General features: G+C 39.2%; 1 protein-coding gene across 1 annotated transcript in view; it reads left to right on the plus strand.

The window, feature by feature from the left end:
- OBSCN (obscurin, cytoskeletal calmodulin and titin-interacting RhoGEF) overlaps positions 1-23,728 on the plus strand; it is a 318,398-nt gene that overhangs the window by 210,566 nt on the left and 84,104 nt on the right. The window contains 13 exon segments of the mRNA XM_074282618.1: positions 728-925; positions 1,477-1,509; positions 2,662-2,760; positions 3,695-3,913; positions 4,996-5,062; positions 6,389-6,456; positions 12,114-12,236; positions 15,393-15,532; positions 17,663-17,863; positions 18,324-18,406; positions 19,585-19,758; positions 20,528-20,687; positions 22,512-22,628. Coding sequence (XP_074138719.1) covers positions 728-925; positions 1,477-1,509; positions 2,662-2,760; positions 3,695-3,913; positions 4,996-5,062; positions 6,389-6,456; positions 12,114-12,236; positions 15,393-15,532; positions 17,663-17,863; positions 18,324-18,406; positions 19,585-19,758; positions 20,528-20,687; positions 22,512-22,628 — 1,682 coding nt within the window.

Genomic DNA, 23,728 nt, shown 5'->3' on the forward strand with positions numbered 1-23,728 from the left:
GATTGGAGCCTTTATGGTAGGGAATACTAAGGGATGTTTGGTCTACCCAAGGACTCCCAGAAAAGGTTAAAATACAGAGGGGAGTCTTAAGGGTTTGGCTTTCTGCTATTGATAGATTGAATTTTGACCATCTGCAACCTTCTAGTCCAAATATAGCAGATGACTCTGACCATGTTCTCACAGGAACTGTGCTCAAGGCTAGGCTGATTTGTAGATGAAATGAGGAACTACTTTCTGTAGTGATGCAAGTGAAATCAGAGAAACCCTCCTTATCCCTAAAATCTTAGTCTGGCTTACCCTGCCCTAAAACTCTACCACTCCCATTTTGTAGACTATCTGAGCTGAAAGGAAGCTAAGAACGCAGAAAGGGATGTTCAAGCTCATTTATTCCAATACACTCATTTTTACAGAGGAGGGAATTGGAGTATAGAGAAGAAAAACAATTTGTCCAAATAGCCAGCCATTATTATTGTTCTTAACAATTCTTTCTAATGATTTTCAATGGATAATTATTGATTGAGTATAGTTACCCTAGGAGGCATTAGGGAAAATGTTGACAGAGGAGAGGAAGGTCTGTTTGTGTGTCCTTTTCTACCCCCATTGTTCCACTTTGTTGAATATCCCATGGGTGCCACAGCTCTTAGACTTATCTCTTCTCACTAGGGTAGTATTTTTTAGAGGCTCACTTCTCCCATATATGGACCCTGAGATTTCTCTCTCATTTTAGGGTACCCGATGCCCCGCCTCTACTGGTTCAAGGATGGGCAGCCCTTATCTACCTCCTCCCGGATCCGAAAGACCGATAAGAAGACAGTTCATACTCTAGAAATCCTCAACGTGACAAAGGAGGATGCCGGGGAGTATTCTGCCTACATCAGAAATGCTGTGGGTTCTGCCTATTCCTCTGCCCGGTTGCTGGTCCAGGGTGAGTTAGCTAGCTCAGATACTTTAACACTACCCGTATGGGGCCTTTGGCCTGACATGCCACTGGCCCTGAGAGAGTCCTGTTTGGCAGCCCTAGCCACGCTTGGAGTTGTTATTCAGTCACTCAGTTGTGCCCAGTTCTTCATGACCCAGTGGATCACAATATGCCAGGTCCTTCTGTCCTACACCATCTCCTGAAATCTGTCCAAGCGAATGTCATTGCTTACAACCCATGGGATTTCCTCGGCAAAGATACAGAAGTGGTTTGCCATTTCCTTCTGCAGTGGATCACCCTTTGTTAGAATTTCCATTATGACCGGTCCATCTCGCATAACCCTTCATGGCATACATCATAGTTTCAATGAACTACAATAGCCCCTCTGCCACAAAACAAAGCAGTGATGCATGGGGTGAGGGGGTGGGGTGTCAATTAAACCATGCTACTTCCCTTTCATCACAGTACCCCGCTTGCACAACTATAAAGGGAAAGGGGGCCATATGGGAGATTCATATTCTTGACTATATTTCTTATTCTTCTGTGTTATTATCAAGGTCCCAATGAACCAGAAAAGAAGATAGATTCAGGTAAGAAGAAAATCAAATGGTCAAAGAAGTTAGTAGATTTCATTCTATAAGTATTTATTAAGCACTAATTATGTGCAGGGCCTATGAAAAGCATTGAGAGAGGTATACAATTTAGAAACAAAGTCTCTGCCCTTCTGCCATATTTAATCTAGCAGAAAGGAGGGAGAGCAATAGGAATAAGGAAAGAGATAGAGATTAGGATAGGGATAGGGATAAGGTCTTTATTCTTATTCTCTTTACATTCCACAGCTACCAATGCAGAGTTTGGGCCATCCATCTGTTACTCCTCTCCCTCCCTCCCTCCTTCTCCTCCTCCTCCTCCTCCTCTTTCTCTTCCTCCTCTTCTCCTCCTCCTCCTCTCTCTCTGTCTCTCTTCTCTCTTTCTCTGTATGTATATGTGTGTGTATATATATATATACATATATATATATATAATTTTTCTTGTCCTATTCCTCTTAATGCTATCTTTTATCACATTTGCAAAGGGCACCATCTTTAGTTGCATGCTGCTAAGCATACTTACACTCATCTGTTCATTGCCTTTTGAATAATCTTCCACTCTACACACACACACACACACACACACACACACACACACACACACAGGAATAAAAAAGATAAAAATGTAAGTAAGCAAACACAAAGTCATGGTACTTCAGACTAGAAGTATAAACCAGAAGTTTAGTGGAGGGAAGGAAGATTAATTAGAGCCAGGGGGATTGGGGAGAACTTTACAAAAGGGACTTGATCTGAGCTTTCAAAAGTAGGGATAGTGGAGGCATAAAATTGGCTCCTGGATTTGAATAGAGAACATTGTCATTGCTACTGAAGCTTGGAACAAGGGGAAGGGTATAAGGGGTAAGTAGATGGTACAGTGGATAGAATATTGGCCCTGGCATCAGGAGGACCTGAGTTCAAATTCAGATTCAGACATTTGGCATTTACTAACTATGTGATTCTGGGCAACTTACTTAACATCAATTGCCTTGCCAAAATTAATTTTAAAAAGAAAAGGAGGATGTAAGCTGGAGTAGTCAAGGAAGGCTTCCTGGGAGAGGTAGAGCCAGTTGAGGAAAAGTGAAGCCATTCCTTTCTATTCATTGGTCTTTTTGTTATAAGTCTGTTCTTTCCAACACCTATTTTTCTTTCCAGGTCTTCATGAACAACTTGAACCTCCAAGGTTCTTGGAAAGATTTACCAATAAGAAAGTGAAAATGGGCTCTAGCATCACACTTTCAGTGAAAGTTGAAGGTAAAGGAATAATATGAAATCCCATTTCTATAACATCGTATAGCTTATAACTATTTTCTTTTCAGCAGCTTATAGAGTAGATAGTACATTTTTTAAATTTTATAGAACTGAGTTTCAGAGAGATCATGTGATTTTTCTAAGATCACACAAATAGTAATTGATAGTCCTACCTAGATAGAGTCCTACCTTTTGATCTCATCCCTGTGATCAAAATTCAAGCAGAGTCTGAATAATGAAGATCTTTGTCCACTGTCTGCCATGCTTTCTCATCTGAAGCCATCCTAGCCATCTTGTTTGGGACTTGCCTGCTTGTCTATGGCATCCCTGACTTCAAACCAAGTCTTCTATTCCTGATACTATATGCTCCTTAAAGAAATAAAGAACAACTTAAGTAGGTTCCCACAGTGTCTGGATAAGAGTAACTTATGTAAAGCATGAACACTAAATATTCTTCCAACCATAATCATAGTCAATAAACATGTATTAAGTTACTCTTATCTAGGCACTATAGGAATCCACTTAATTTATTCTTTATTTCTTAAGGAGCATATAGTATCATGAATAGAAGACTTGGTTTGGAGTCAGAAGATCTGGGTTTAAATTCTGGGCAAGTAGCTTGATCCTTTAGTGCCTCAGTTTCTTCATTTATAAAACAAAGATACCAATCTCTGCATTTTCCTGATTTACAAAGTTATCATCAGGATCAAAGAAGATGCCTTCAAAATACTTTGTAATTGAATTCAGTGTTCATGCCTAAGCTATGTCAATATAATAAAAATGGCATTACCAAAATTAATATACAGTTTTAATGTTATAACAAATTATCAGCAGGATGTTAAATAGAACTCAATAAAATAATAGGAAGATTCACTTGGAATTGATTTGAGTTGCTTTGATGCCAGGGAAGTTATCCTTTCATATATGTCTTCCACAGGGCAACCTCCTCCAACAGTGAACTGGCTAAAGGAAGAAGCCAATGAAGATGTCCTCTGGATCCGAGCTGACACTCCAGGTTATAAGGTTGCTAGCTCCCACCTTCAGCATAGCCTCATCCTCTTGGACATAAAGAAGCAACATGAGGGCTCCTATACATGCATTGCCACTAATGGTGCCGGACAGTCCATCTGCTCTGCTACTCTGAAAGTCACAGATGGTGAGTCTAGAACCCCTGGAAAGTAGAGAGACGTTGATTCTTCTGATCAGAGGATCGGAGGTGATTATTTTTTAGTCAGCTCAGATAACCAGGGTCAGACACAACAGATTTGGGTTAGAGCAAGTGGAAAACCAGCATTCAGCTCCAAATCAAGAGAATAATGTGGTATCATGGAAACAACACTCAGTTTGGAATCAGAGGATTTCAAAATCCTGACTGTGTATGATTTTGAGTAAAAAATTTCTACATTTATAAAACAAAAGTAGCAATCTCTGCCTTTGGCTGACTTAATTGAATTATGAACAGGATAAAAGAAGATGTTTTCTGAGTACTTTGTAAATCATAAAGCCTTATAAAATGACCCTAGAATTATTTATTATTAAGACAGGCAGTGAAAACGGATATCCCATCCCTAATCAACTAGCTTGTTCATGTGGGACCTCGCTGCCCTGAAAATGATGCCTCAGAAATGGGTTCCACTTCATGGCTGGCCTCCAGCTCCTCATTTTGGGCACTGGGGAGGAGAAACATGTTGATACTCTTGCCTCTTTGTTTTCCCCTATGCCTTCCTACAAGGGCACTCTATGTTGAGGGGCAAACAGGGCTACTCCATAGGAAGGAGGCTCTGTCTTAATTAAGAGAAGAATGCACATGGGAATTCCCATCAGTGTTCAAGCTGTGCACACATGTGGTGCCATGTCTACTCAGCCTTCCTCAGTGTGAGAGATTTATGATTGACTGTGAGCTAAACACGAACCAAAAGCCCAACATGGCTGCCAGGATGCCAGATGTGATCTTAGCTTATCTTCAGAGAGGCTGTTGTCCTACATAGGAGAGATGACACTACCATTGCCCTCTGCAAATGTTCTCTTTACAGTGCCATGTCCAGTTCTAGAGCCTCATTATGGAAGGACATTTAAGTTAGAGTTTGTTTTGAAGGAGGTGACCAAAATGGCTTCACCCTCTGAAAATCGAAGGGGATGAGAAGCCCCTATGATCTCTGAAAAAAGCTTAGCACTCTATCTAGGTCTCAGCTTCCCCACTAATGGTAATAACTCCTTATGGTCTCCTTACAACTCCAGAGACAGATGAGATGGCCAAAGCACAGAAGAAAGTCAAGGAAGCCCTCATTTCCAATCTGCTACAGGGGTAAGTGACAGCCCATCTGCCTGAATAGGAGACCATGGTCATGTTGGGGATGGCTCACCATTCTGGAGCACCATGACAAATAATCTTTCTTTCTTCCACTATCTTGTCCAAGTTGTGATCGTAGGGTAGAAGATCCTTCAAGTAATCATTTAAGCTCTCTAGGTCTCATTTTCCTTGTCTGTAAGGTAGCTAGATGGCCCAGAGCTGGCATCAGGAAGAGTTGAATTCATATCCTGTTTCAGATATTTCCTGGCTGTGTGATCCTTAGCAAATCACTTAACTTTTATCTGCCTTAGTTTCCACAGTTGTAAAATGGGGATAATGATTTACACATACCCCCCTAATATTGTTGTGAAATCAAATGAAGTAATATTTATTAAAGTGTCTAAAGAGTGCTGGGCACATAGTAAGTGCTTACTAAGTGCTCGTTTTCTTTCTTCCAACAAAATTAGATACCTGGACAAAATGATTCCTAAAATCACTTCAGTTTATAACATAACATTTATATAGATACACATATGTATGTTTCATATATATGTGTGTGTGTGTGTATGTGTATGTGTGTACATATGTGATAGAATTCTAAAATAGTGAAATATAGGATACACATGTATATAGTTCTTGAGAATACACATATGTAATGATACATGCTATATTATGTGTACATTACATACTACATGCATGAGTTATGTTATGGCTCAGTGTAAAAACTGTACTATCTAGTGAGAACAGCATTGGACTGGGAATCAGTCTGCTGTGTCATTAACTAAAATTGTGTCCTTAGACAAATTTCCTTCCTTATTTAGCTCTTAATTTCCTCATTTATAAAATGAAGGGTTGGGCTCAGAGCCTTCCAGCTCTGAGAGTCGATGTTATGAGATCTCTTCTAATAGGTCTCCCATCTCTGATATTCTGTGTTCTGAAAGTCCCTCCCAGCTCTGATATTCTATATCCTAATATTCCTTTTACCTCAAATATTCTGTGTTCTAAGAAGCCTCCCAGCTCTAAGATCCCTTCTGTCTTTAAACAGTCTATATTCTATGAATTCTCAAGCATCCTATGTTCTTCCTATGTTCCTTCCCACTCTGACACACTCTTTCTTATAAGAATGTTTCTGGTTCTAATATTCCATGTTAAAAATCTTTTGTAGTCCTAACATTCTAGGTTTCTATGGCTTTTATTGGGTGAGAGAATTGGAAGGAATTAGAAGGGATACATAAAATGTACATAAGTACATAAAAATGTCTTTGATTGATAGAATTAGTTGTGATGAGAGTTCCAGTTTTCTAGTCCTTGAATTTTGCTCACTGCTCTTTATTCTTACAGAACTGGAGCTGACTCAGTCCAGACATCAGAAACCACAGGCTTTAATGAGGTTGATCGACCAAAGAAAGGTAGGAGAAGTGATTGACATTTTTTTACCTGGGCTTCTAAGTAGTTTTTTTACTGTTGGAACCAGCAGGATTTGGTCAGTCCATCAACAAATAGCAAATACTATTAATAATAGCTAACACTTATATAAAGCTTTAAGTTTGCAAAGTGTTTCATATATATTATGCCATTTGTTGAGCACCTGCTATAATTATATATCACGAACAATTCAATCTATTAAGTTTCTGCTCTCTGCTGGGCATTGTGCTGAGAATTACAAATATTAAGAGGAAAAATGACATAGTTCCTGAGAGCTGACATTTAATTGGGTGGGGGAGGGGAGAAGCATATAATGTGTGAAAGTAAATATGCTACAGCAGGGGTTCTCAAACTACATCCCACAGGCCAGATGCGGCCCACTGAAGACATTTAAGCTGCCCGCTGGGTTATGGCAAATGGGCTGAGGGGCGGAGACAGAGTGTGAATTTTTGTTTTTACTATAGTCTGGCCCTCCCACAGTCTGAGGGACAGTGAACTGGCCCCCTATTTTACAAGTTTGAGGACCACTGTAACTAGAAGAAAGATATAAACAAAATGACCCAGGAAATCAAAGAGTTGGGAGAAAGCATCAGGGCTCTATCAATGGAGGAGGCAGCTCCTAACCTGAGCTTGAAGGATAAGAAAGACTTAAACAATAGATATGAAGCCTTGCACTTGGCATTTACTTAATAAATGCTTGTTGGAGTAAATTGAGTTCTAGATATCTCGAAATATCATCATCTACACCATCTTCAAATCCAGTGACATTCAACAAATATCCATTAATCACTAGCAATCTGGCTAAGATGACAGGAACAAATAATGATGAATGTTGGAGGGGCTGTGGGAAAACTGGGACACTAATACATTGTTGGTGGAGTTGTGAAAGAATCCAGCCATTCTGGAGAGCAGTTTGGAACTATGCCCAAAAACTTCTCAAATTGTGCATACCCTTTGACCCAGCAGTGCTACTACTGGGCTTATATCCCAAAGAAATACTAAAGAGGGGAAAGGGACCTGTATGTGCCAAAATATTTGTGGCAGCTCTTTTTGTAATAGCTAGAAACTGGAAGTTGAATGGATGTCCATCAATTGGAGAATGGTTGGGTAAATTGTGGTATATGAAGGTTATGGAATATTATTGCTCTGTAAGAAATGACCAGCAGGAGGAATACAGAGAGGTTTGGAGAGACATGAACTGATACTGAGTGAAACGAGCAGAACCAGAAGATCACTATACACTTCAACAACAATACTGTATGAGGATGTATTCTGATGGAAGTGGATATCTTCAACAAAGAGAAGATCCAACTCACTTCCAGTAGATCAATGATGGACAGAAATAACTACACCCAGAGAAGGAACACTGGGAAGTGAATGTAAATTGGTAGCACTACTGTCTATCTGCCCAGGTTACTTACACTTTCGGAATCTAATACTTAATGTGCAACAAGAAAATAGTATTTACACACATATATTATATCTAGGTTATATTGTAACATATGTAAAATGTATGGGATTGCCTGTCATCAGGGGGAGGGAGTAGAGGGAGGGAGGGGATAATTTGGAAAAATTAATACAAGGGATAATATTATAAAAAAATTACTCATGCATATATACTGTGAAAAAAATTATAAAAAAAAGAATCACTAGCAATCTGCTAGACTCTTAAAGAAGATACAAAGCTTTTATAAGACACAGGGAAGTTCACAGTCTAGTAGGCATCTGTCCAAGGCAGAGTAAGGCATTACCTTATATGCTGGAGGTATAAAGATGCATAGAAATCATCCTTGCACTCCAGGAACTTTCAGTCTAGTTGCATAGTTAGGATATATGTATAATGTTGGATTACTTGCCATCTAGGGGAAGGGGTGGGGGAAGGAGGGGAAATTTTGGAACACAAGGTTTTACAAGGGTAAATGTTGAAAAATTATCCATGAATATGTTTTGAAAATAAAAAGTTTTAATAAAAAAGTGGTAAAAATATATATATAAGATAGCATAGAATAGCTGTCACATTGTGGGATAGACCTTGAGGACTATAGTTGCTTAGAGAAGTGAGGGAAAGATGTTCATGGCTGGGGAACTCATGGAAGACTGTGTGGAAGAAGTGATACCTTGGGTTGGCTTTGAAGACTCAGAAGAATTTAGAGAAGTAAAAAGAAGGGAAGGGTATCTACAGAAGCAGGTTATGGAAAAGGATCTGGGTACTTGGGCTGAAATAGAAGAAAAAATGATCAAGACGAATTAGGATCATAAAGAACAGAAGAGATTGAATTGGAGATGAAAAATTAGGAGAACTTGAGGAAAATTCAAATGACTTGAGCCAAAAGAGGAAAGAGACTTGAGCTAAAGACCAAGAACCTGAATACAAAATCTGGAGGAGGAAAAGAACATGAATGGAACAAGAGGAGGAGAAGCAAGGATAGAAAGAAAAGTGAAGAACCTGAGGAAAAGGAGAAGTTGAAGAAAGAAGACTCTCACCAAAGAACTCAGAAGAGGAGGATACATAAGATCTTTGGTTAAGGAACATTGGTAAGACAGGTGAGGCATAAGTGAGAGAAGGATAAGTGGGGACTAAGGTTGGAGACTGGAAGGTCCAGAAATGAAGGTCCCTTTTGTGCAGTTGGTTATAACAGTCCACCAGGACTGCTAGCAAGAATGACAAAGACCAGGAGTTCACTTCCAGTAGTCAGGAATGTAGAAAGACTATATCAGAGATCTGCACTGAGCATAGGATGCTGATATTTCTGTCACAGCCTGAGCCCAAAGTATAAGTTGGCCTCCTCCTAGAGATGAACATAAAGAGCTTCAAGAAATACTTCTTGACTCTCCAGGTTATAATAATGTAATTATTCCTTTTCTTAAAAAATGAAGAAGGAATATAATATGAAAACCAAAAAAAAAAAAATCTGAAGAGGCAGAAGGGATTTCCCATATATCATGGAATTTGAGGGTCAAAAACTGTCACATAAAGGAATTTGGGGAAGAAAGAAGTACCAATGAACGCTTTAAGCTAAGAAACATATTTGAGGTTCTTCCCAAAGAGGAGAGAGTGAGTGCCTCACCAAAAAAACTGAGATGGCTAGGTGATGCAACTGATAGAGCAATGGTCTTTGGAGTCAAGAGGACCCGAGTTCAAATCCGATCTTAGACATTTGACACTTACTTGTGTGACCTTTGACAAGTCATTTAACTCCATTTGCATTTTCCTCCCCCAAAATGAGTAAATTGTTAAATTTTTAATGTGATAATTTGTACCTCAAAAATTAGTAAATGCTACAGTTTAGGGCCTGGTTTATTTTGTTTTTGTTGACTGTCTAGATTTAAGAAAAAGATGGAGAAAGTGTTCACAATACAGATTAAATTGAAAAGTGTATTGTGTATACAGTTTTTTTCCCCAGAGGTCTGGTTGTTAAATATTTACCAGTACTCCACTGAATATCTTTCACTAAGAGCCAGTAAAAAAATAATAATAATAACAGAGAGAGAGACAGAGACAGAGACAGAGAGAGGCAAAGAGAAAGAGAGAAGAAGAGAGGAAGGAGAGATAACAATATCCCTTAAAATAGATATCTTATTGATCTTCATAAACTTGTGAAGTAAATACTCTAGTTATTATTGGCCCCATTTTACAAAGGAAGAAACTGAGTCTGAGAAAGGTCAAGTTACCTGTCTATAGTCCCACAACCAACAGTTAAGTGTCTGTCTGAGATGGAATTCAAACCAAAGTTGTTGGGGGAATTCCCTTGGGATATAGATTAGACTGGATGATCATTGAGATCTCTTTCATTCATCAAATACTGTGGTTCTGTGAAATCAGGTCTTCTCACTGGATTCATCATTCTATTCATTATGAATCCTTTGCCACTGGTGATTCTCTGCTGAAGGAAACTGAGGCATTTATTTGTTGATAGCAATAGTAGTCAGTAATAATAGTAAAGAGGCCTTCTGTCTTCCTGAGACTTGTATCCAAAATGGGAGAGAATCTGCTAAGATTTGTTCAAATAAATAGCTACTTAACACTTCTGGTGATTCACATGGGCCCAGATGACAGTGCCAGAAGGAACTTAGGAGTTATTGCCAATAATTATGGAGCTTGGATAAGTAAAGGAGCATCCGACGGTGTTTTCATCTCTGCTGCTGACTGAAGATCAGGGATTCAGAAGAGAAAGGCATATTTGTAAAACACCAGTTATAAATATGGTTCCTGAGAATGGGATTTGGAGTTCGGGATCTTTGCTTAAAATATAGCAATTACAGAACATTGACCAGGAATGTTATATATATATATATATATATATATATATATATATATATATACAATGAGGACTAGTTAGAATATAATTTTCTAGAGTCTTGCAAATTTAAATAAAGATTTTTAAAAAGGAAAGAGAAAGGGAAAAACTACCCATGTATATCCATCAAATAGGATATAGGTTGATTGTGAAACTATTTTGTTTCTGTTTTTGTATCCCCTATGTCTGGCACCATGCTTGGCACATATTTGGTGCTTAATGAATGTTTGTGAACTGATTGATTAAAAGAATATAACTAGCAAATGTCAGAATCGGGACTCACACAGAGGATTTTGGATTCCTGTCATTTTCCTACAATACCTTGCAGGCAATGGAAAACCATTTAAGATTTTCAAACATGGCTATGACATGGGAAATGTGGCATTTTAGAGAGATGATGACAATTAGTATAAAGTAGATTAAAGGGGCTTGAAAGATGTTCCTTTCAGGGAGAATGTTGAAGAGATTGCTTCACTAGTTCAGGTGATAAGAACCAAGACTAGGAATGGAGATGAAAGGGCCAAGTGAGACACCTTGCAAAGAACAAAAGCAGTAGGACTTGATAATTAACTCTTTATGGAAGAACTTTGGAGCTGAGAGGAATTTCAGAAGGTGTCTGATCTAACCTGAACTTGAGCTAGATCCCTACAACAACATCTCAGACTATCCTATCTCTGCTTAAAGACTTCAAATGATGCAGAACCCATATCCTTCAAAGAAAGCCCATTCTACTTTTGGACAGCTCTTGGTTTTAGAATTTTTTCCTTAGGTCAAACCCCAACTTTACCTTTCTATAACTTCCAGCCATTGCTTCTCTTTCTGACCTTCTTGACTTTTATGATCAAGCAGAATGAGTCTAATACTCTTTCCATGTGACAATCCTTCAAACACTTGGACTTCAGACAGAATTGAAGGAATCAAAGACTACTGAGCAAAGACTTTTTGCCTTGAGAAAGAAAGAGAAGTCTGGCAGAAGAAGTTGTTAAAGGTTAATAAGTATCTGAGGCTGAATTTGAACTCAAGAAGATGAGTCTTCCTGGCTCCAGGCCCAGCTATGCTATCCACTGTGTCACCAACCTGCCCTAGTAGAGTTCTTCTAAAACAGAATGGACTACCTTGGGAGGGAAATGATTTTTTCTTCCTAGTAGTCTTCAAGGCAGAGACTGGGTGATTAGCTGTTGAATATGTCATCATGGGAATAAGGATAACATTAAAGAAAATTCCACTGCTGAGATCCTTTCTAATGCTTTAAAAATATCTCTTTGAGAATCGTTAAGTGGCTTTAAAGCCTGAGAAATATTATTTTGTCTACTCTGATGATCTCCATGTTTTTGCATCCTCAGGAGAACCATCAGAAACTGATGAGGGCCGAGGCCATATTTCCCTTGCTGATGTTGGAACTGAAGAATTTCTTCAGAAGTTGACATCCCAGATTACTGAGATGGTGTCTGCTAAGATCACTCAGGGTGAGTCAAGTGAACACTTTCTTCATGTGCCCATTGCTTCAGACTGGCCCCAGGACCTTCTTTCCTAGGAAACAAGAGACATCCTAGTTTTTAATTATTGAAATGGGACCCACAGGTGGTAGTAGTGGAAAACATAATAGAGCAGAAAGAAAAATATATTTAAAAATATATTTCCTTCCTTCTCCCCTACCAGTATTGAATAGAGTCGCCATCTGTCTCACAAATAACCAGCCATCCAAAGCAAATGAATCATTTGTTCTTATTAGCAAATTAATCTTGTTTGTGACCAGTTCCTAATTATCCTCTGTTCCAATAATTTCTAACAGTGAATCACCCATGAGCCCTTTTATATTTGACCTTGGAGTCCATTATTTTGTATTGACAGAATTTGTATTAATTCCTACAATGTGTACATTCTCTCCACTAACACAATTAGCAACTTATCCATAACTTAAACTCTTAGAATTACCTGAAGTTCAGAAAGGTTAAATTGATTTGCTTATGATCACAGCTAATTGTCATGGTTGGAATATGGATCGATGTTTTCTTGATTCTAACACTTTATTCATTACCACACTTCCTCTCTCAAAGTACATTATATTAATTTTCCTTCATAATAAAGTTAACTTGCCTAATACTATCTGGCTCAGGTTTATATTATCATCTTTATTATTCTCTGATATTTTGAAGGATCTGTGGGTACTCCCTTCAATGGTACAAATCACTACCTGTTCATCCTGTGCAATTCTGGACTATTTCTTCCTTTCTTTTCTTTCCTTTTTAAAATAATCCATCTCTGGCTCTTTTCAACAATGAGATGATTGAAGCTAGTTCCAATAATTTTGTGATGAAGAGAGCTATCTATACTCAGAGAGAGGACTGTGAAAACTCAGTGTGGATCCCTCTTTTTTGTTGTTTGCTTGCATTTTATTTTCTTTATCTTTTTTTCCTTTTTAATCTGATTTTTTGTGCAACAAGATAATTGTAAAAAATATATATATATATATATATTGGATTTAACATATATTTTAACATGTTTAACATATATTGAATTATTTGCCATCTAGGGGAGAGGGTGGGAAAAAGGGGAAAAAATCTGTAACATAAGGTTTTGCAAGGGTCAGTGCTGAAAAATTATCCATGTATATGTTTTGAAAATAAAAAATTTTAATTAAAAAATAAATTAAATTTAAAAATTTAAATAATCTATCTCACAGGCTAGAGGCCTGTCTCTAGTTCTTTTAATATATCAAAATATCAATAACTTATGATTTTGATGGTGTAGAAACCACATTAATTAATTCAGATTATAGTGCATATAACTAATAGGTCTTGAGAGTTGACTACAGTTCAGACAAGTTGTAATTTGCCTATGTGATCCCATAGCTATTAAACCCATGTCTTCCTCATGGCAAATCATACATTTCACTCAATTTGCCATGCCCTTCAGATTTGTTAATATTTCATGTATATCAGTGCCATACTTGTTTTGTTGCCTTCTTTCTCATAATTTGATTAATACAGCATCTATTCCAGTCATACTTGGCTCTGATTTTGTCTTTTAAGTCACTTTTTGCATCGTCGTTGTCTTGATATCAATATTTAACATATATGGACTTAATAACATACTATCTAAATACCCAAAGAAAAAGGTTAATTCAATTGTGGGAGATAATAGATAATAAAACTATAATAATGGCAAATCTTAATTAATTCCTTTCAACCCTAGTCAAATAGAACCATAAGATTAAATTAAAAGAAATTAAGAACCTGAATAAAACTCTAAAAAAATAGAGGTAATATGTTTTTGGTTATTGATGAATGGGAATAGAAAAAACATTTATAAAACTTTCAGTTGTATATGACAGCTTTTTTAAATGACCATATATTGGGGGTGAAGACATCACCAAAAAATATAGAAAATCAAACAAATCATTGTCAGTAATGTTATGTAGCTTGCCTACCTTTCCCATCCTGGAGAGTTCTCCCTTACCCTTTAGGTTGTATATCATTTTTATTCTTAGAAAACCCTGGTGTTCTGTTCTTCATATCCAGATAGTATCCATGTGTTAAACATATGAGCTTTTCTGATAGGGAACAACTTAAAACACAATTTCCCAAATGAAAATAATAATAATTACCATTTCTTAAAAGCTCTTTTGTCTCAACAACCTAATGAAGACACATGATACAAATGTGATTATCCCTCTACTAAGATGGTAAAATTAACAACTAGAGAAGTGAAAAGGTCCAATGTCATCTAATTAGTGAATGTCAGAGCTGGGGATTGAATCCAGGTCTCTTAATTACAAGCCCTGGGGATTGATTGATTGATTGTATATGTATCCTCAGGCACCTGTCACAGCTCTTAGCACATATTTGTTTGATTAACTTGTTACATCAAATTTCACCCTTGATCTTCCCCCACTCTCCCCAAAATACTGCTTCTCTAAATACAATAGACCTGGGTCTTTGCCTGAGGAAGAGAGAGAGAGAGGGAGGGAGGGAGAAAGAATAAAAGGGAAAAAAGGAAAGAAAGAAAGAAAGAAAGAAAGAAAGAAAGAAAGAAAGAAAGAAAGAAAGAAAGAAAGAAAGAAAGAAAGAAAGAAAGAAAGAAAGAAAGAAAGAAAGAAAGAAAGAAAGAAAGAAAGAAAGAAAGAAAGAAAGAAAGAAAGAAAGAAAGAAAGAAAGAAAGAAAAAGGAATGGACGGTGGGAGGGAAGGAAGGAGGGAAGGGAAGAAAGAAGGAGGGAAAGGATGGATTTGTGAAGAATTCATTATATGCCATGCAATGTGCTAAAGACTAGGGATATAAATATAATGAAAAGAAATATATTACCTTACCTCAAGGATCTTACATTCTAATATTGGAGGATAATACACAAAAGGCAGAAGAAAAGCAGATGGGGAAAGAAAGAAAGGCACCTAGCTTTGGGCATGGTCTTGAAGTCTAGAAGCCAGGAACAGAACTTTAGGGATAACAAAGGCCAACCTGGCCCTTGCAATAAAAAAAATAGGTGTCTCAAAAGGAACTTGACTATGGCAGAAGGTTAGGGATGGACCTTACAAAGGGATAGTCCAGGCCGAAAGACTACTAGGAAGGGACACAGAACAGCCTTGATGAGCACCACCTCCCTTTGTGCCTTGATTGTTTTAGCCACTCTCCGGGTCCCTGGAGGGGAGAGTGATGATGAATCCAAGACCCCTTCCCCATCTCCCCGGCATGGCCGATCCCGACCTTCTTCCAGTGTCCAAGAGTCCTCCTCTGAGTCTGAAGATGGGGATGCCAGAGGAGAGGTAAGTCAACTTTGGGAGGACCAGATGGTTTGTCCTAGACCAGTCAGTCTCAGAACTGTTTTTGTCCATTAATGGGACCCTCTACTCTAGTGACCACTGAGCTCATCTGAACATTAGCACAGGGCTGAGACTGCTATAAGAAGAAGTCTTAAGTCTTATAAAACTTCAGTCACATGAGAAACTAGGATCATCAGATTTACCCCAAGGAGGGAATCTCAGAATTCATCTTATACAAAAGCCTCACTTTACAGAGAAGAAACAGAGGCCCAAAGATGGAAATGAAGAGGATCATGGTCAAATTCCTCATTAACTGGTAGAGCCAGGTCATAACTCAGGTCTCCTGCTCCCAGGTCCAGCATTCCCTGCTATCAAAGTTGATAAGTTATAGAAGTCAGTACTGGTCTACAGAGTAGAACAGAAGATGTCAGAGAACATGGAAAGGACCATACAGATACCATCAGGGCCAGCTTACTTGATGATGATGATGATGATGATGATGATGATGATGATGATGATGATGATGATGATGATGAAGAAGAAGAAGAAGAAGATGAATGACAGTGATGGACACATTCTGAATTCAAGCTGAGCCCAAGTTCCATCTTTGGCTGCCTGCTCCATTGCCTACCCAGAGAACCCTGGGAAGTAGAGACTGGAGGTTCTAATGCACACACCTGCACTCAGCTCAGACTCCCCACTCTACCCTCGCCCACTGCCTGCTAAGCTCAGGGCTTCTTTTGCCTTAAGGACATCCACTCCTCAGGCCCAGTCATGACTGACCAGTCTTTCTTACATACCGAGTCAGTACCCTGACTTCTTTCGTCATGGACAAGGGAAGGCTAGGGCACCGGGGAGATACCCAGCTGCTCTGTGGCTGCTGGGTACACACTCTGTGGCAGTGCCATGGTGTTAGTGCTGGTTATGGCATGAAGTCCACTGCTTAAGGCTGGACCCACCTATTAGGAATTCATTTTGGTTTAAATGGATGTGAAAATGAAAAAGAAAAGTAATATCTCCAATCTTAATAAGGGCTGTGCCAGGATCTTTGATCCTATAGTCATGAAATATATCCTGAAAAAGAAATTTCCCCAGGATAACACAGCTCCTTATGGTGCAAGATTTGTGGGCTTTGTGAAGGTGGAAGATGGGCACCAAACACTAGTATATAGAAAATGTTTCTTCACTTTTTTTTTTTTTTTTGCTGAGCCAATTGGGGTTAAGTGACTTGCCCAGGGTCACACAGCTAGGAAGTGTTAAATGTCTGAGGTCAGATTTGAACTCAGGCCCTCCTGACTTCAGGGCTGGGGCTCTATCTACTGCAGTACCTAGCTGCTCTGAGAATGTTTTTATATCCAGCCAACAAAAAGAACCCTCAAGGAAAGCTGAGACTCCTGTATGAGTGTAATCCAATGGCCTTTGTCATGGAAAATACTGGAGGACTGGCTACCACAGAAAGTAAAGCAGGACTGGACATTGTTTCCACTGGGAATTCTGGGGTCCCCGATGATGTGAATGAATTCTTCAAGATAACAAGAAACATGCTGCCAAGTGAAGATCTCATCTTCCACTCAGGCTGAGAGCCCAAAAACGATAGGGCCAGAGATCAAAGGGCACTCTGTGAGCAGATAAACTTCCATGGCAGACCAGCACCAAAGCACATTTTTATTTCCCACAATCCTTTTAATATACAAAATATTGTATGGTGCTTTGGGAATCCTAACCAAAATGCAGTTTCTATAGTGCCACAAATGGGAAAGCTTTTTTGAGAGGGGAACAAAAAGGAAAATAAAATTACCATTCCTTTAAAAAATAACACTGACAAAAAACATGATGACAATGATGGTGATAATGACTACAATGATGTTTATAACTGTTAATGCTAATTTAATCTATGATCTCCTTCTGATCTCACAACTATGCTATGAGTCAGGCCCTTTGAGGATCATTATACCCATTTTATAGTTCAGGAAACTGAGGTCCAGAGAGATTTAAGTTATTTGCTCAGGCCTACCTGTAGTGACTTAATGGAAGAGAAGTAGGACTTCAACTCAGGTTTTCAACCCTAGATTTAGGGATGGGTTCCAGGCTTCTACATCCCACTCACTCCTTCTATTGATGTCCTCTTCACAGATCTTTGACATTTATATGGTCACAGCCAACTACCTACCCCTGGGAGCAGATCCAGAGGCCATCACATTAAGGGAAGGCCAGTATGTGGAGGTCCTTGACTCAGCCCACCCACTCAAATGGCTGGTTCGGACCAAGCCGACCAAGTCCAGTCCTTCCCGGCAAGGCTGGGTATCACCTGCTTATCTGGACAAAAAGCTCAAGGTAAAATTCTCCTAATAGGCCACTAGGGGAAATGAAATGGAGTAGAATGGGGGAACTTTTCAAGTCCAGGGCATAATAACTATAATTACAGTTCTTGCTGGAGCTCATAGTCTAGCAGGGAGTTAGTATGCCTATATCTATTGCTATAATACATGATGAGAGCATTTGAGCTGTGGAAATCCTCAACACCCCATGGAAGTCTTACCTCAGAGTTCCTGTCTGAGGCAGCTCTGCCCTAAGCCCTCAGTAAAATTATGCTTTTGAGGAAATTTATCCTCTGCATCATCCATCCATCCTTTTTTTTTTTTAAACTGAAGAGCTTCTCCCTTTTTGGTACTCTGTTCCCTTGCTTCCTACCTCTAGTGGCCTATTTCAGGCTATCCTCCCTAGACTTTCCAAAATTCAAGGTAGGGTCCAAGCCTGGACAATGCTGAGAAGATTTCTCATTTTTCCTCATCAGCTTTCACCAGAATGGGCAGCTACTGAAGTGCCAGAGTTCCCTGGAGAATCAGTCTCAGAGGATGAATATAAGAAGAAGCTAAAGTGAGTGGAGACCCAGGCATTTGTTGGGGGGGGGCAATCAGGAAATAGCCTTCCAGGAGTGACTGAACCCTCTCAGTAACTCATTTATTTGACTCACTCATTTATTCATTCACTTGACTATCCAATTATTCTTTCACTTCTATTAACTCATCTGTACATTCCTTTAGACCATTCATTCATTCATTTATTCATTCCTCTTTTTTTATTCATTTCACCATCCACTTATTTGCTCACTACCCATTTACTTGTGAATAAATGTTCAAGCATTGAAGCATTTACTGATACAATCCAAGCAAGCAAGGAGCTTACATTCTAAAGGGACCTAGAAATTGAAAGATGGCATGAGCATGGCAGAATGGTTTGTAGATGATCAGAAAATGATGTGGAAGCCTGATTCTAGACAGGATAAGCCAATCATGCTCACCATTCATTAATTCATTCCCTTTGATAACTGCTATATGAATGAAGAGATGCACTAGCTCATTCATCTTGATTCACTCATTCATTCATTCATTCATTCATTCATTTAATCCAAAATCATGCATTCAGCAGGCACTTGCTTACTTTTGCAAAAGTAAAAAAAATATGGTTCTTACTTTTGGGGTATAGTTGGGCAGCTGTGATTAGTTAAAGAAGAATTTCATACATACAACTCTAAGAAATAATTACAGAGCAACATGTAAGCCAGGGCTTCCTCCTAAGGATCACTCATGTCTATTAGTGCTGATAGAACAAGGGTCATGGAAAAACCAACAACAAACGTACCTTATGCAAGCATTATATGCAAAAAACTGTGCTAGGTCCATAGGAGATAGAAAGTTTAAATAACAGCCTCTGGCCTCAAAGAGTTCACACTTTGATAGGGAAATAGAACACCAACACCATGCTAGGGGCCTGATCCAGACCTGGGATCATCTTCTGGAAATTATCCTAGATTATTATCCTCCTTCTCCTTCCTGCACCCCAGCTTCCCTGCTCCAGTGGTTCCTCCCCTGTGCAGGACTCTGTATCATGGGCCAGGGAGAACACTATGCTTTGGGGCTGTGGAAATCCACAGCTCTTGAGCAGAGAGCCAGGAGTAGAGAGAGACCGCATTAGAGCTTAGAGGGCAGGGAAGGAATGGGGCTCTCTGCCTTGCTCTCATTCACCTCTCCCCCCCTCGGCTCTGTCCCTCACAGTGTCATCATCCAGGATCTGCTGAGCTCCGAACAGGATTTTGTCAGTGCCCTCAACTTCCTGCAGACTCACCATCTGCATCACCTGGAATCCAGCCCCAGTGTACCTGCCTCTGTGTCCAGCCAGAAGCCCATCATCTTCCGGAATATAAGTGACATCGGCCACTTCCATGCCGAGTAAGTAATCTGAGCTCCAGGCTGGACCCATAATGCCCCATTCTTTCTGCCTGACTCTCCACCTCCCCCAAACACTTTCACTGAAGGTCCCTTCCAGCTTTGACATTCTCGTTCTCTGGTCCCTCCCAATTCTAATATTCTCTGTTTCTGGTTTTGACATTCTTTGTTTTCAAGGGCAGCTCAGTGGGGCAGTAGATAGTGTTGAACTTGAAATCAGGAAGACCTAGATTCACTTAGCCTATTTGAGCCTCTTTGTGTAATGGGGACAACAATAGCATCACCATTTTTTGGAGGTGTTGGGAAGATCAAATGGAATAACATCCATGAGGTCTTTTCTACCTTTAAAAGTCTGAGTCTCTGTGAAATGAATAGAAGAGAGGGAAAATGTTATTCCTCCCTTCTTTTTCCTGAACTGAAAGGACACTCTCTGATGAAGACTTACAGCAGCCAGAAGCACTTCAGTGCTTTAAGGACTTTGTTGAGCTCTAGGGATCTACCTTACCAAATCTAGAGTAAAGGAAGGGGGTCCTGTCCAGAGTCTGACCAGTGATCAACCTGGTCCCAACCTTCCCTAAGTCCTTAAATGTGCTGACTCACCAGAGTCATGTGCTGACTTGTCCAGGACAAGTGCCCCAATATGTGGTGTCCAATTCATGGTTCTATGGGAATGCATGGAATTGAGGAAGCCTTTAAAGGGCTGGAGATGAAGGGGAAATCTGGGGAGCTGACTAAGGCCAGCCGCCCCTAAGCCTTCTTCTCCCTTCTACAGTAGCTTTCTCCAGGAGTTAAAGAAATGTGACACTGATGACGATGTGGCCATGTGCTTCATCAAGAATGAAGGAGACTTTGAAAAGTACATCCAGTACCTGGTGGGCCGCGTTCAAGCAGAGTCTGTGGTTGTCAGCAAGGCCGTCCAGGAGTTCTACAAGGTCAGCTGGGCCCTCCAGGCTCTTCAGTAATATTTATATTATCCTCTGAGGAGAGTGGTTGGGAAGGAAGTGTTTTGTTCATCTTAAAACACCATAGAAGTGGAAATTATCACTATATTTGGGTCCAGCCTATATTTCCAGACTGATCTCCTCCTTACTAGCTGTCTTCTCTTCTAGCCTGCTCCGATGCCCAGCAAGTAGTACTAAGGTTTCTCACCTCTGCACCTTTACCCTCACCATTCATCTGCCTGGAATGCCTTTCTGTCTCACTTCCTTATTCTACCACTAGCAAAGTCACTCTAACTGCATGACCTTGGAAAATTCCTTCATAACTTTGAGCTTCAGTTTCCTCAAAAATGAAATAAAAGAGGTAGTGCAGATAATTCTCAAAGTGTATTCCAGCTCTTAAAATTCTGTTTCCTTAATTCTGTAGTGTATGTACTACAGATATATGTAGTATTTATGTATATATGTAGTATATATATAATATTGTAGTATGTATGTATAGTATGTATGTAGTATTTAAATCTGAAGTATAAGATCATTGAAATCTTATACTTCAAATCCCAGTTTCATACCTACCTTTATTTACGAAGCTTTCCTCAACACTGTAAGCCAGGAGCTAGTCATGTACTCCTTTGATACCCTGGTGAAATCTATGGACTCTTTCCCAGAGTAAGGTTTATGATACATCAGATGACATATGTAGGATTATCAAGGAAAGCTATTATATTGCAATACAATTGGCTTAAAAACAAATGTTGAAAACTATTTTTATGTAATTGGGAAAAATAAAATATTAAATAAAAAGATAGCATTTTTAAAAAAAAAGAATTGGCAAGATATAAAAAATAAAAATTTAGAGCCAGCCACCAGCTTAAGAATCCTTGTTCTAGGCTTCAGTGCGCTTTCCTTCTTCTGAACCCTTAAAACACTGTATCCCTCATATAATGGTTATCAATACTAGATTTATGTCATTAATTATGATCCAATTCACATGAATTCAACAAACATTTATTATATACATACTTCTTGTATGCAGGGACTTGTGTTCAGAGCTGGGTTTCTAGAATGTTTTTTTCATCATGGCATTTGAAAAATCGATATGCACCCAAATAAGGATGACATGAGGTTGGTTGCAAAGGGAAAAAGGTAGCTCCGAACAATGTACTTGAGGAAACTTTGAGGTTGAAGGGATCAGTTTCAACTTGAGGGAATCAGGGAAGGCTTCATGGAGGAATGGAAGGACAAGAGGGACTTTAGGAGGCAGAGATAAGAAGTGTAATCCAGGCAGGGGAAACAGCTCTCATAAATGTGTGGAGATGGGAGATTGCATGTTGAATTGAGGGAATAAGTCCAGTTTGCCTGCAATGTAGAATGCATGAAGAACAACAGCATAAAACAGCCTGGACAAGCAGATCAGAGCCAGACTGCAGAGGGCCATGACTGTATATGGTGTATTCTAAGGAAGAAAGAGCTTCTGAAGGCTTTTGAGTAGGGAAATGACATAGATGTATGCATGCATGTGGATCTCCTCTCCTAGAAGATTTGTACCCTTCCTGAAAGCAAAACTATCTTAGATACTTTGTATCTGTCACAAGGATTCTGATGTAGAAATTTACATATTTGTGTGTAAAAAATTTAGATGTACAAGTATATATATGTATAGCGCATATATATTGGACACAATACCTATTTTTGATTTTTCTACAGATAATTATCAAGCATACATTGCTCAATAACAGACCCAATCTGGTCCTATGCAGTTGGGATCATTTACTTTTTCTCCCCTTTAAACCAAATGTCTTCTTGTTCTCATGACAGAAATATTCTGAGGAGAAACTTTCAGGAGCAGATCCCTCCCAACCTCCCTTGCCTCCCCTGCAGCATTACTTGGAGAAACCCATCCACCGGATCCAGCAATATCAGATTATTATCAAGGTGAGTAGACCAGATTCTTTGGTCTGTGGTCCTTGGATCCTAGTGGGGGAGACCCTTCCCTTTATTACTAAGTTATTTCAGTGATATTCAACTCTTCATGACCCCATTTGGGGTTTTGTTGGCAAAGATACTGAAGTGGTTTGCCATTTCTTTCTCCAGTTCATTTTACAGATGAGAAAACTGAGGCAAATGGGGTTAAGTGACTTGCCATAGCTATTCAATGTATGATGCCAGATTTGACTCCAGGCCCAGCTTGTATCCACTGCTTCACATAGCTGCCCTTGATCTTCTCTTGCCATTGATGAAAACTCAGAGGCCGCCTATTATGGAAGTGGAAAGGGCTGGTTTTGAAATTAGGAAACTTGTGTTTGAATCCCAGCTCTGACACTTAATAGCCATCTCTTCCTTATCCCTTGCAGGGATGGTTGAACTTGTTGTTAGGGAAACATTTTGTAATTCTTGGCCCTACACAAATGGGAATCATTGTTGTCATTGTGATCTGTGTAAAATATGTGTGGAATTAGGGGATTATTTGGGTGGATGCTACAGATGAATCTTGAGCTTTTTTCTGACTAGAGAAGAGGACTCTGAAGTTTTGCTGAATTCCAGTGCTTCCCAACATTCTAAGCCAGGAGAAGTCACTTTTTCTCTGTCTTATTTTCCTCATCTGTAAAATGGGAATGATCATCCTTGGACCACCTAAATTGCAGGGTAATAACCTAAGCCATACAAGAGCCAATGTAATACTGTGGAGAAAGAGCTGATGTAGAAGCCAGGAGGACCTGTGTTCACATTTTATCTCTGATATATACTGCTCTGCTCATTTAAGCGAGGGAAAATCACTCAAACTTCTTAGTGATTTAGGTCTAGTGTCAAACTCGGATAGAAATGGAGGTCACTGACCTGTACATAAAGTTCCCTTCTGGCCACTTACTGACTTAATTTTAAAATGTAACATTATTTATGTTTTCCTGAATTTTCATTTATTATTTTCAGTGTTTCCCAGTTTATATTTTAATTTATGTGTCTGACACTTCTGCTCAAGGCAGCTCTCTAAGACTAAAGGAAAGGTTGCAGGAAAGGTCGAAGAAAAAGTGCCA

This window comes from Sminthopsis crassicaudata, chromosome 1, assembly GCF_048593235.1.
Source record: "Sminthopsis crassicaudata isolate SCR6 chromosome 1, ASM4859323v1, whole genome shotgun sequence".
Classification (NCBI taxonomy): Eukaryota; Metazoa; Chordata; class Mammalia; order Dasyuromorphia; family Dasyuridae; genus Sminthopsis; species Sminthopsis crassicaudata.